The following is a 14,388-nucleotide window of genomic DNA, read 5'->3' as shown; positions in this document are numbered from 1 at the left end:
TCTTGCAGTTGTTTAGAGTAAAATACCCTGTCCAGGTACTCTGCTTTGTGAAGCATCGTATGCTATCTTGTGCAGGAATTACAATCTAAAGACAGGTTGTGCAACTGATGAATTATTGAACTCTACATCTGAAACTAGTGATGTACTATATGTTGGCTAATTGAATTTAAATTAAAAAACAGATGAATGGATAAAGAAGATGTGGTATGTATACTCAGCTGTTAAAGAATGAAATCTTGCCATTTGCAATGATGTGGTTGGAGCTAGAGTGTATTATGCTAAGCAAAATAAGTCAGCCAGAGAAAGACACATACCATATGATTTCACTCATATATGAAATATAAGAAGCAAAACTGATAGGGGGGTAGGGGAATGGGATAGACCGGTGATGGGTAGTAAGGAGGGCACGTATTGCATGGTGCACTGGGTGTTATACACAACTAATGAATCATCGAGCCTTACATCGGAAACCGGGGATGTACTGTATGGTGACTAACATAATATAATAAAAAATCATTAAAAAAAAAAAAAAAAGAAGCAAAACTGATGAACATAGGGAAAGGGAAGGAAAAATAAAATAAGATAAATCAGAGAGGGAGGGGAACCAGAAAAAACTCTTAATTATAGGACACAAACTGAGGGTTGCTGGAGGGGAGTTGGGTGGGGGGGAATGGGGTAATTGGGTGGTGGGCATTAAGGAGGGCACTTAATGTAATGAGCAGTGGGTGTTATATGCAACTAATGTATCACTAAATTCTACCTCTGAAACTAATAATACACTATATGTTAACTAAGTTGAATTTAAATAAAAAATTAAAAAAAAAAATAAAGACAGTTTATGAGGCAAAAGTGAATGTAGTCAGAATTAATCCTACCCAAGCTCTTTGTGTTCTGGTAGAGAACAGAATTATCTTGGTGGCTCCATACCATTAGTATGGCATTGTGCTCAATTAGAGGCGAATTGCATGTACCATCTAATTTCTGTTGTCTGGAGACTATGAATCCAGGAAAGGAAGGGTTCAGCTGGAGCTGTGTGCTGCTCCTTCCTGGAACTGGAATTAAATGTGTACCATGGGGTGTATCTAATCCCAGAAGACAACAACCTGCCATTGTAGGTTGTTTACCTTAATTTGTGAGGGCTGCATGGAGCCTGTGCTTGGGTCAGTGTCAGTCCCACTCACTTCCCTGTGCCGTTTGTCCCTTTCCAGCAGTCCATCAGCCGTGTTTTTTCTGCTCAGCCTTTTTCCCAAATTTGGAGCATTACTAAGCATTCTCAGGTTTGGTTTTAGTTTGTTTAATGTTAGGAACATGTTGCAGCAATCTTTTGGTTCTCTGCAGGCTACTTTTCTCAAGTCTGTGGCTTCTTGATTACCATGGCTGTAAGGTTTTGTATCTTTCTGGCTACAGAGGACTTGAGAGAATGACAGTGGCGCTGCTGACTTTTTTCTGTCTTTAGTTTATTTGATTAGAATTAGTAGGGAGCCTGTGTTCTAGATTTATTCCACCAGATCTCTCTTTTTGCTAAAGCAATTTTAGGTGCATTAGTTTGGATTTACTCTTTAAGACAATAGAGTTAACTTTCTCATGCACTTATGGTGTCTGTGTATAAGTATGCTACTGCCTTGATGTCCCATTTCCCGAGGCTTTTCCCAGCTGCTCTTCTTAAGTATTTTTTGCCTTTCATTCTTTTTCAGTTTTTTTTGCTCTACTTCTGCTTCAGACCAGTCTTCTTTTTCATAATTACCTAATCCATTCCTGAAGTTTCCTTCGATGTAGGATATTTTCATTTTGTGCGTTAAACGTAATAACTCTTTGAGACACTGTCCAACCTGATTTGAATTTCGAAAGACTGGATATGTAATTCTCCCCAACCCTTTATAAAAATGGCAGTAATATGAGTATTTCTGTTTCTTAAAACAATTTTACTTAATGTTTTTACTAAGACATAAAATAAAGCTGATTTTTGCTTACTGATGGCTGGTTTATGAAAATATTGTCTTTCCATTTATGTTCTGCTATACCTGTTAGAAAATGTGGAAAAATGTAATGTCATTTTGATCACCTTATGAGTAGAAAATCATTCTGTAAGAATCCCTGCAAGACATTCTTCTCGGCCCTTTCCAAAGATTCAGAATCCGTATAATAGCATGGTTGAGACCTGGTCAAATCCCAGTTCTTCCATCTGACAACCTTTTGATCTTCTGCAAGTTACTTAAACTAAGTCTTTGCTTCCTTATTGGTTAAAACTGGGATAATAGTCTAATAGTAATAATGAAGTTATATGAAGATTAAGTGAGATGCTTTTAGAAGGAGTTTTAAGATAGTATCTGGAAATACACAAATGTAAGTTATTAACAGTAAAAATAAATAGTATGTACCTTTAAGGAGCTTATGGTCTTTTAGCAAAGATAAGATACAGAATTATAACAGGGAAATAGGTAGGCATCTATGTGTTGTATAGCTGAAGTTTTATGGGAGTTCTTCATAGCAGGTGTTATTTTTTAAATGGAGAGGATTGAAAAAACATTGGTAAAGTGGTGAAGAACATGTTCCTGGACAGATAGTAGGCACTAAATTATTATTGAAATGAATACACACTGAGAGATTGTCAGATATGGAAAGAGGAGGAAAAGGTAATTTTCTGGGCAGAGGGGAAAACGTGAATACAAGCAGAGGGACACAGGGTATTTGTTAAGAGGAAGTCTGGTTGGTTGGTTGTTTTGTGGTTAAGTTTTAAACTGGCATACAGTGTTCGTGAATAGGGGTGTGAGAAGTGATTGAGAATGTAGAAAGGTGCCAGGTTATAAGAGCCTTTCCCATGTTAGGGGTCAAACTCAGGAATTTGTGTTTTCTTTGATAGGTTCAAAAAAAAAGTCATTGAAGGGTTTTGATCGGCATATGATAGGACCTAGACTTTAGAAAGAGGCACCCAGCACAGAGTTATTCTGGTCCTAACTCTCAAAGGTGCGTTAGGAGTTTAACGAGTTTGTGTTTATAATTACTTTGTTAAGCAGCAGCTGCAGAGCCCTGACTTGGGACCTTGGGGAAGAGAGCCACTTCACCCGTAGAACTGCTCTAGTTGAAAGTGGGGTAGATTTTGCCCTCTCATCCCCTTCATGAGTCCTATGACCTCAAAACAATGATATTTCATTCAATAGAAGGGTTTTTCTGGAAAAAAAAAATTAAAGACTCAAGCTAGCAGTACATACATACGTTGGTTGCCTTTGATGGAGAGGGGATTGGCTGGAGAAAGTTGTTTGATTAGAGGACTTTTGCAGTAGTCTTGGCATGAAGTGAAAGTAGGATTTGATGAATGAGGGAAATACTGCAGAGGCAAGAACTCATAGACGTGGTGACTTCCTGGATGTGGAAATCTCCGAGATGACTGACCACCCAGTATGGCAGTTGATTAACCATACATTCATCATTGAACACATGTTTGAAATTATGTTAATTTTGACAGGTGCAAAATCAACATGCGAAAGAAGAATCTCTTGCTGATGATCTCTTCAGGTAAAGTTTAATTTCATCTTTCTCATGAATCTTTGAGATGTGTATAAATTTCAGTTTTATTCATAGAGATTAAATATTCATTTCTTCTGTCTTTAGAAATAGACACAGGGTGCCTGGGTGGCTCAGTTGGTTAAGCAGCTGACTCTTGATTTCAGCTCAGGTCGTGATCTCAGAGTCATGGGATTGAGCCCCCGCATCAGGCTCTGTGCTCTGAGGAGTCTGCTTGTTTTTTTCACCTCTGCTCCTCCCCTGACACGCACACATGCGCTCTCTCTCAAATAAATAAAAAAAATAAAATCTTAAAAAAAAAATAGACACTTAGTCCCTTCACCTAAGGAATGTTTTGTTTTTAATGTATGTATGGTTTTGTGTTATTTTGCTTTTTATTGCTTGAGCACCTCTCAGTTGGGTTTGCTGGATATATCTTTGAGGTTTGGGGGTATTCAGTTGAACTGTATCTCAAGATACTTAAAATTGTTGTGAAGGCATTCACACAGAAGAAGGGTCCTGAACTGGTAAATTTGGCTGATACATTTGTGAGATTTTCAGCTCTGAGTTGAAGTATGAATGAATGGGTTTTGAGTTAACACAAATAAAATACCAGAGCATTTGTTCAGTTTTAGTTGGCACAAGCATAAAAACAAGAGGCCGAATTAGAGTTTCAAATTGGGTTTTTGTGGGAGGTTTAGAGGAGTTATAATGGGTGGTTACAATTTAATTCTGATTTAACACGTTTTCAGCATTTCTCCAGGCCCAAAACCTTATAATAATTAGCTCTCAAATGCAAATAGTATAAAATAAAATTATCAACTATTTATCTACTTATAGGTAGGTACTGACTAGGGGAGAATAACATTTTCCTAAATATTTTTGAATCTGTTTTGCAGCCAGTTTGATTCTTTAATTTCATTATTGACAGTGTATGTATCATTGGTCAAAATGTTGACAAATGGTGCTGATCTTTCATAAATAGTTAAGAATATCTGGTTGCAAAATTTGTTTAATTACTGTAGGAGAAAATTTTATAAAGTGTGTGTTTTAGGCTCATTATACTCTTTTATGCAATTGTTATACTTTACTTGGGAGTGGAAGAAGTTTGAAGCCATACTGGGATATGTGTAACCATGTATTTTTAAACTGTTTTCATTAATTATTTTAATGCTTTTACAGTAATTTTTCTATTGTTGATGCTTTATTTTTACCAAATATTCATCAAACCAACATCAAAAGGATAAATGAAAGTAAAAACATCAGTGCTTCATATCAGATCCTAAGGATAAAATTGGCATTCTCATTGTGTTTGCCAAAGTGTGACTATGTTTTGAAAACCCTTTAACATTATTTCTTTCTTTGCAGATACAATCCTAATGTAAAAAGGAGACGGTAACTGAGGATTTTGTAAAGAAGCCAGAGAAAAACATTTCCTATCAAGCATTTACATCAAGTTTCCTCTGGGATACATTCATTAAGTATATAGAAAGGATTTAAATTCCAAAGGTTTTATGGCCTTAATTTGTTGAATAAAATGCACAAAACTCCATTCTTTTGTATGTGACAGTATTATCCAGTTTTCAGTCTTTGTTGTCTCATCTCTTAGGGTAATTTTTTCATTTCTAAATGTGGCTTTTTACTTATTGAATATTTAATATAGTCACAATTCAAAATTTTAAAAGTATAAAAGGATAGTAAATGAAAAAGTCTCCCTTCCACCACTGGTCTGGCGGTTTGGTTCCCCTCCTCTGAGAAAATCCATGATACTCATTTCTTATGAGTCTTTCCAGAGCTTTTTGCTGCCTCTTTAAATTTCTATGCATATTATTTTCCAGTAATTTCCTACAAAAATGATAGCATAGCATATGCAGTATTCTGGACGTTGTTCTTTTTGGCCAAATGGGTTGGAAGATCATACACACATCAGAGCATACATTTTCCCCTCATTATACCATAGTCTTCCTTGAGCTGAAGTGACACAAATGAAGTGGATTTCAAGGGTGAAGATGTCACCCACATATTATTCTAGTACTAGAAAAGACAATATGGAAGACTTCATCAAGCTTGTAGATGGATTTTACTAGAATGGGAAGATTTATTTGGTGGTCTTACTGAGCTGGGTGTGTATCTCTTGAGCTTCTTAGAGTCCTGGTTTTCCTGTCTGCAAAATAGAAATGATAAGATTGTCTTCTTTCTTTGTTAAAGGGAGATGGTAAGAAAAAATATCTTTTTTCCAAATTTTGTAATATAGACAACTTTGGATGTACATTAGAATTATAGTAGACATTTTATCAACTCTAAGGACTGATGCATTAAGTTATGGGAAATAGAACAAATCTTAATGGTCTCACATAGGTTCTGCCACCCTAATGAGCTAAACATTTTAGGTTGTTAGAGATAGCCTAGCATGAAAAATTATATTGTAAGTTACTATGTACTGTTGCTAGATCCTCATGGAAGATTATTGATGTTGAACACCTTTTCATGTACTTGTTGGCCATTTGTATATCTTCTTTGAAAAAAAAGTCTATTCAGCTCCTCTGCCCATTTTTTAAATTGGTTTGTTTTTTGCTGTTGAATTGTAGGAGTTCTTTATATATTTTGGATATGAATCCCTTATCAGTTATATGATAATATGCATTTATTTTCTCCCATTCCATTGGTTGCCTTTTTGTTGATTGCTGCCTTTCACGTGTGGAAGCTTTTTAGTTTGATGTAGTTCCACTTCTTTATTTTTTATTTCATTGATTTTGCTTTTGGTATCAAATCCAAAAAAATCATTGTCATGACTCATGTCAAGAAGCTTACCCTCCTATGTTTTCTTCTAGGAGTTTCATACTTTCAGGTCTTACATTTAAGTCTTTAATCCATTTTTAGTTGGGATTTTTGTATATGGAACAAGATGGTAGTCCAGTTTCATTCTTCTGCATGTGGCTATTCAGTTTTCCTGCAACCATTTATGAAGAGACTATCTTTTCCCTGTTGTATTCTCATGGATCCTTTGTCAAGAATTAATTGACTATAAAACGTTTGACTTTATTTCTGGGCTCTCTATCATGTTCGATTCCTCTATGTGGCTTTTTATGCTAGTGCCAAATAGTTTTGATTAATACAGCTGTGTAATATACTTTGAAATCAGGAAGTATGGTGCCTCCAGCTTTGTTCTTTCTCAAGACTGCTTTGGTCATTTGGAGTTTTCTTATGGGTCCAGCTTTATTTTTTCACATGTGAATATGCAATTATTCCAGCACAATTTATTGAAGAGACTCTTCCATTGAGTGTTCTTGGCTCCCTTGGCAAATACTAGTTGGCATATATACATGGGTTTATTTTTGGGCTCTCAATTTTATATTTGTCTTGGTGTATTTCTTTTTATGCCAGTACCATACTGTTCTGAGGACTATAGCTTTATAGTATAGCTTGAAATAAGGAAATGGGGTGCCTACTGCTTTGTTCTTTCTCAGGATGTTTTGGGCTATTTGGGATCTTTTGTGGTTCCACACAAATTTTAGGAGTGCTTTTTCTACTTCTCTAAAAAATGCCATTGGAATCTTGATAGGGTTTGCATTGAATCTGTAGATGCCTTTTAGTAGTATTGACACTTTAACAATATTAATTCTTCCAATCCACAAACAAGGGATACTTTTCTATTTGTATCTTCTTCAATTTATGTCATTGGTGTTTTGTAGTTTTCAAAGTAGAGATCTTTTACCTCCTTAGTTAAATTTGTTCCTAAGTATTTTGTTTTTGGTGCCATTTCAGATTGGATCTACTTCAGAAAATTTGCTATTACTGTATAGGAATGCTACTTGTTTTTGTAAGTTTTTTTTTTTTTTTAAGATTTTATTTATTTATTTGACAGAGACAGAGATAGAGACAGCCAGTGAGAGAGGGAACACAAGCAGGGGGAGTGGGAGAGGAAGAAGCAGGCTCTTAGCAGAGGAGCCTGATGGGGCTCTATCCCAGAATACTGGGATCACGCCCTGAGCCGAAGGCAGATGCTTCACGACTGAGCCACCCAGGTGCCCCCGTTTTTGTAAGTTAATTTTGTTTTGTAGCCTGTAGTTTTACCAAATTAATTGATTAGATGTAACAATTTTTTGGTTGAGTCTTTAGTATTTTTTATAAAATGATGTCTGCAAATAAATACAATTTTATTTCTTCCTAATTCTGATACCTTTTTTTAAAAGATTTTATTTATTTGAAAGAGAGAAAGAGCATGAGCAAGGGGAGGGGCAGAAGGAGAAGCAGCCTCCCCGCTGAGTAGGGAGCCCAATGTGAGGCTCCACCCCTGGACCCTGGGATCATGACCTGAGCCACCCAGGTGCCCCCAATAACCTTTTATTCCTTTTTCTTGCCTGACTGCTCTAGCTAGCACTTCTAATGTTATGTCGTAGAGGAGTGGTGAGAGTGGACACCCTCATCTTGTTCCTGATCTTGGAAAGCTTTCAGCCTGTCACCATTGAGTGGGATATTAGCTGTGTGCTTGTCATGAATGGCCTTTATTATGTGGAGTTACATTCCCTCTGTACCTACCTTGTTAAGAATTTGTATCATGAATGGATGTCAGATTTTGTCAAATGGCTTTTCTGCATCTATTCAGATGACTATATGATTTTTAACCTTCATTTTCTTAAAGTTATGTATCACATGGAGTTATTTGCAAATGTTGAACCATGCTTGTGTCCCTGGTCGTGGTATATGATCTTTTTAATGTATTGTTGAGTTTGCTGTTTTGTTGAGGATTTTTTTGCATCTGTATTCACCAGGGATATTGGCCTGTAATTTTATTTTCTTGTAGTGCTAATTTTTTGCTTTTGCCATCAGAATAATGCAGGCCTCATAAAATGAGTGTTTCTTTCACTTCTGTTTTTTGGAAGAGTTTGAGAAGGATTGACTTCAATTCTTGTTAAATGTTTTGTAGAATTCACCAGTGAAGTCACCTAGTCCTGGGCTTTTCTTTGTTGATAGGTATTTGAGTACTGATTCAATCTCCTTAGGAACACTCGATCTATTCATATATTCTATTTCTTCATGACTGCACCTGTGTTGATTATATCCTCCTACAAATTTAGCCACTGTTGCAAAGTTCTACAATTTTTTGGCATATAATTGTTCATTATAGTCGGTTATGATCCTTTATGTGGTATCAGTTTTAATGTCTCCTCTATGATTTCTAATGTTACTTTGTAGAGTCCCTTCTCTCTCCCTTTTTCTTTTTTTCTTTTTTCTTTTTTCTGTTTAGCTAAAGTTTTGTTAATCTTTTGAGAGGGAAAAAAAAAACAGGGTTAGTTTCATTGATCTTTCCTGTTGTGTTTAGTCTCATTTCTGTTCTGATCTTTGTTATTTCCTCCCTTCTACTAACTTTAGGCTTAGTTTGTTCTTTTTGAGCTCCTTGAAGTATAAATTTAGGTTGTTTGTTTGAGATCTTTCTTGTTTCTGGGTGTAGGCAGCTTATTGGTATGAACTTCTTTCTTAGAATTGCTTTTGCTGCATCCCATAAATTTTGGTATACTTTCTTACATTTTAATTTGTCTCAAGGTACTTTTATTTCTCTTTTGATCTCTTCTTTGATCCAGTGGTTGTTCAGTAGTATGCTGTTTTATCTTCACATATTGTGAGTTTTCCAGTTTTCTTCTTGTAATTGAATTTTGGTTTCACATTGTGATTGCTTGGTAGGATTTCAGTCTTAAATATTTTGAGACTTGTTTTGTGGTCTAACATATGTGATCTGTCCTATAGAATATTTGTGTGTCCTTTAAAAGAATATGTATTCTGCTGCTGTTGAATGGAATGTTCTGTAAATGTCTGTTAAGTCCATCTGGTCTAATGCATCACTTCAGCCCTGTATTTCCTGATTTTCTGTCTGATCTATCCATTGCATAAAATGGTGCATTGAAGTCTCCAGCTATTATTGTATTGCTGTCCATTTCTTCCTTCAAGTCTATTAATATTTATTCTACATATTTAGGTAATTATATGTTGGGTGCATAAATACTTACATTTGTTATTCCTATTGTTGAATTGACCCTTAATATTATATAATGACCTTCTTTGTTTCTTATTATACTTTTTGGGTAGCTACTCCTGCTTTCTTTTTGTTTCCATCTCCGAGGAATACCTTTTCCCATCCCTTCACTTTCAGTCTATGTATGTCTTTAAAGCTGACGTGAGTCTTTCGTAAGCAGCATATAGTTGGGTCGTCTTTGTTTTGTTTTGTTTTAATCTCTTGAGCCACTCTCTGTCTTCATTGGAGGATTTAGACCATTTACATTTAAAGTAATTATGGATATGTGTGAACTTATTATTGTCATTTGGCTAATTGTATTCTGGCTAATTTTTTTTTTTAATAAATTTTTTTTATTTATTTATGTGACAGACAGCCAGCGAGAGAGGGAACACAAGCAGGGGGAGTGGGAGAGGAAGAAGCAGGCTCCTAGCCGAGGAGCGTGATGTGGGACTCGATCCCATAACGCCGGGATCACGCCCTGAGCCGAAGGCAGACGCTTAACGACTGCGCTACTCAGGGGCCCCTGGCTAATTAATTTCTGTAAATTGCTTTAAAATTCCTTTAGTCCCTCTTGATGTCTTCCTTTGTGATTTGGCAGTTTTCTGTAATGGTATATTTAGATTCCTTTCTTTTTATCTTTTGCATATCTAATGTAGATACTTGCTTTGCATTTACCATGAGGCTTAAATAAAACACCTATACACAATCTAATTTAAACCCATAAGAACTTAAAACTTTGAATGCATACTAAAGCTCCACATTTTTACTCTTCCCCTGTGCCTTATGTTTTTGATGTCACAATTTACATCTTTTTACCTTGTGTAACTATTAACAAATTATTGTACTTACATTTTCTGCTTTGTCTTTTAACCTTCATATTAGATTTATAAGTGATTTACCTATCACCATTACAACATTGTAGTATTATCAATTTATGTGTTTACCTTTACCAGTGAGATTTATAATTTCACATATTATCCTGTTACTAGTTACCATTCTTTCTTTTCAGCTTGAAGGAGTCCCTTTAGCATTTATTGTAAAGCTGGTTGAGTGATGATAAGCTTCAGTTTTTGTATCTGGAAAACTCAATCTCTCCATCAATTCTGGACAGCTTTGCTCCGGAGGCTATTCTTGATTGACAGATTTTTTTCTTTTACCAATTAAAATATATCACTCTATTCTCTTCTGGCCTGTCTTATTTTTGCTGAGTAATCTCATAATCTAGTAGGGGTTCCCTTGTAAGTAGCAAATTGCTTTTGTTATTCTGCCTTTAAGATTCTCTCTTTTTCTTTAACTTTTGACAGTTCATTTAATCTGTTGGTGTGGGTATTTTGGGATTACCTGAAACTTTTTGGTTTTCTTGGAACTGGATGTCAGTTTCATTCCCCAGGTTAGGGATATTTCCAGACATTTTTTCTTTGAATAAGCTTTCTGCCCCCTTATCTCTTTCTTCTTTTGAGATCCCTACAATGCAAATATTGGTCCCATGAGTCCCATAAGCTGTCTCCACTCTTTTTCATTATTTTTTTCTTTTTTCGTCTCTGATTTGATTAATTTCATGCTCTATCTTCGAGTTTACTCTTTCTTCCTGTTTCATCTGTCGAGTCTCTTTTGAACCCCTTGTTGAATTTTTCAGTTTTGTATTCTTCAGCCTTGTGATATGCTTGGTTCTTCTTTTTTCTTTGTTGAAATATTCACTTTGAGGGGCGCCTGGGTGGCACAGCGGTTGGGCGTCTGCCTTCGGCTCAGGGCGTGATCCCGGCGTTATGGGATCGAGCCCCACATCAGGCTCCTCCGCTAGGAGCCTGCTTCTTCCTCTCCCACTCCCCCTGCTTGTGTTCCCTCTCTCGCTGGCTGTCTCTATCTCTGTCGAATAAATAAATTAAAAAAATCTTTAAAAAAAAAAAAAAAGAAATATTCACTTTGTGCATGTATTATTCTGACCTTGGTGAGAATCTCTATGACCATAATTCTTATTAATTTTTATGAGATAAATCACTAATCTCCACTGTCTACTTCTAAATTTTTATCTTGTTATTCTATGTGGAACGTGTTTCTATATTTCTTCATTTTCCTTGACTCCCTGTGTTGATTCTGAGTATTAGACAACATAGTTGAAGGTGTGCCAAGTTCTATAAGTGTCTTGAAGGGGAGGATCTTAGCATCTAGATGCAGGCTGACTGGAAGCTGGACCCTCAGGCAGAAGCTTTTAAAGTATTTTAAGTAGCCCTCTTTCATGGAACTGTGAGCGGGGTGTTTCTGTCTGCTGCTTCTGCACTGAACCCTGGGGGAGTAGCTAGTTAAGAATTGTTTCTGTTTAGCTCAGTCCTGTGTGACCCATAAACACAAACTCCTTCAGTGATGTTGGTGATGTGGGTTGGGCTACAGAGAGAATGCAGCCATGGTGTCTGCTGGCTTGCCTGGTGTCTGAGTAGGATGGCAGTCTCTCCCTAGATGTGAGGGAAATTAGAAGCCTAACCCTTACGCTCTAGCTTTTAAGATATGCAAATAGACCTCTGTCACAGAAAGACTGAGATAAGGGCATTTTTGCCTACTGATTTTTCATTGAGCCCTGGACATATAGCTGGTTAAAAACTGTTTGTTAGCCATAGTCTTGTTTAACCCACAAACACAAGCCCTGCTGGCCACCAATCCCAGGCTATCAAGGAGTGTGTTTTCTGGGTGGCAGCTACAAGAGCTATTGCACCAGATATGTGTGCCAGCCTCTTTTAGGAAGACCTGAGTGACTTAGAGCAGAGCGAAGGAGAATGCAGACACGACACCTGCCGGGCTCGGAGAAGATAGCAGTCTGTTCCTAGATGGGTGCTAAATTAGCAACCAGACTTTCAGGCTGCAGCTTGTGAGATATGCAAATAAGTCTCCTTTAGGGAAAGACAGGAGGGAAATGGGCTTTTTTCTCTGCTGCTCTGGTGGGTTATCCACAGTAAATCCAAGCCAGTTAAGAACCATTCTTTGTTTGCTATAGTCCTTTGGGTCGTAAGGGCACCAGGCTTGTTAGCTTTCAGACCTAGGTGTTTCAGGGGCTCATTCCTCGGATGGAAATCTTAAAAATTGGGACATGAGATGTTGCAGCCACACCCTTCAGTCCTCCAGCAGTGTAAGTTCCTTCCTGCTTGCTGCTGTGCCAGAAGTGGAGTTTATGGCAAGAGTGTGTAAGCCTCTCCAACCACTTCGGGGGTGTGTGTGTGTGTTTTTCCCTGTTTGTCCATGTTGGAGTTTCTCAGCTAGTTTCTGGATGTCTTTCAGGAGGAATTATCCCATGTGTAGCTGTAGATTTGCTGTGTCCATGGAAGGAGATGAATTCAGGAGCCTCCTGTGTCAGTGTCTTGACCAGAACTTCATGTATCTTAAAACTCAGTAATTAGGTGCATATATAAGATAGGTCCATCATCTGGGCTTACTGTATCTTTTGTTATGAAATACCCATCTCTAGTATTACTTGTCTTGAAGTCACCTCTTTAAGTGTTTGCATCCTATGTCTGTCTCTCTTAATCCTTTTTTAACCTCTGGGTGTCTTTATATTTTTGTCTCTTTAAACACAGTATTGTTGAAGCTTTTTATCCAGTATGATGATATTTGCATTTAAATTGGTGATGCTTAATTTACTTACATAATTTATGGTTGGGGTAAGGTCTGTTACCATGTTTTTCTCTTTGTCCCAGTTTTTTTTCCTTTGGATTAATCAAGTATTTTTTTAATATTTTATTGCTTCTATTGGCTTTATAACTACACCATTTACATTTTCTTAATACTCGCTGGAAGGATATACATTCTTTACTTAATACAGCCTACCTTAAATAACGTACCATTTATGCCAGTATAATATATATGTCATAAATGTGTACTCCACTTATCCCTTTATGGTGTAATTATATATTTTACTTCTACATGTCCTTAATTTTAGTTTTTTAAACTTTGCTTTAAATTGCTTTAAATACACTATTTTCCTTTCAAAAGTTAATTGGAAATAGAGCTACTCTCTGACCCAGCAATTGAACTATAGGGTATTTACCCCAAAGATACAAATGTTGTGATCCGAAGGGGCACCTGCACCCCAATGTTTATAGCAGCAATGTCCACAATAGCCAAACTATGGAAAGAGCCCAGATGTCCATTGACAGATGAATGGCTAAAGAAGATGTGGTATAGATAGATGAAAGACACAGTGTGGAATATTACACAGCAATAAAAAAATGAAATCTTGCCATTTGCAACGACTTGAACGGAACTAGAGGATATTATGCTAAGCAAAATAAGTCAATCAAAGAAAGACAATTATTATGGTTGCACTAATATTATTGAATTTAAGAAACGGGGCAGAGGATCGTAGAGGAAGAGAGGAAAAAATGAAACAAGACAAAACCAGAGAGGGAGACAAACCCTAAGACACTCTTATCATAGGGGCGCCTGGGTGGCACAGCGGTTAAGCGTCTGCCTTCGGCTCAGGGCGTGATCCCGGTGTTATGGGATCGAGCCCCACATCAGGCTCCTCCGCTATGAGCCTGCTTCTTCCTCTCCCACTCCCCCTGCTTGTGTTCTCTCTCTCAATGGCTGTCTCTATCTCTGTCAAATAAATCTTAAAAAAAAAAAAAACCTCTTATCATAGGAAACAAACTCAGTGTTGCTGGAGTGGAGGGGGTTGGAGGGATGGAGTAATTGGGTGTTGGACACTAGGGAAGGTATGTGTTATAATGAGCACTAGGTATTATAGAAGACTGATGAACCACAGACCTGTACCCCTGAAACTATGTTAACTGAATTTAATTGGATTTAAAATAATTTAGGTACTAGAAAAATAATTTTTATTTATCATTTCTGGCACTTTTTTCCTTCACGAAAATATAGGTTTCATC

The 14,388-nt window shown here is 36.9% G+C and overlaps 1 protein-coding gene across 2 annotated transcripts in view; it reads left to right on the top strand.

The window, feature by feature from the left end:
• The window catches only part of NBN (nibrin), a 47,760-nt gene extending 42,707 nt beyond the window's left edge, over positions 1 to 5,053 (top strand). For both annotated transcript variants that reach the window (XM_040625798.1, XM_040625799.1), the window contains 2 exons: positions 3,464 to 3,513; positions 4,870 to 5,053. In XM_040625798.1, the coding sequence (XP_040481732.1) occupies positions 3,464 to 3,513; positions 4,870 to 4,900 (81 nt within the window). In that variant the 3' untranslated portion in view covers positions 4,901 to 5,053. The remainder of the gene's footprint in view (positions 1 to 3,463; positions 3,514 to 4,869) is intronic.
• The last annotated feature ends 9,335 nt before the right edge of the window (positions 5,054 to 14,388 follow it).

The sequence above is a fragment of the Ursus maritimus genome, unplaced genomic scaffold, assembly GCF_017311325.1.
Source record: "Ursus maritimus isolate PB19 unplaced genomic scaffold, ASM1731132v1 scaffold_9, whole genome shotgun sequence".
Taxonomy (NCBI): Eukaryota; Metazoa; Chordata; class Mammalia; order Carnivora; family Ursidae; genus Ursus; species Ursus maritimus.
The sequence above is the reverse complement of the archived record's forward strand: the minus strand, read 5'-3'. Positions and strand labels throughout refer to the sequence as shown.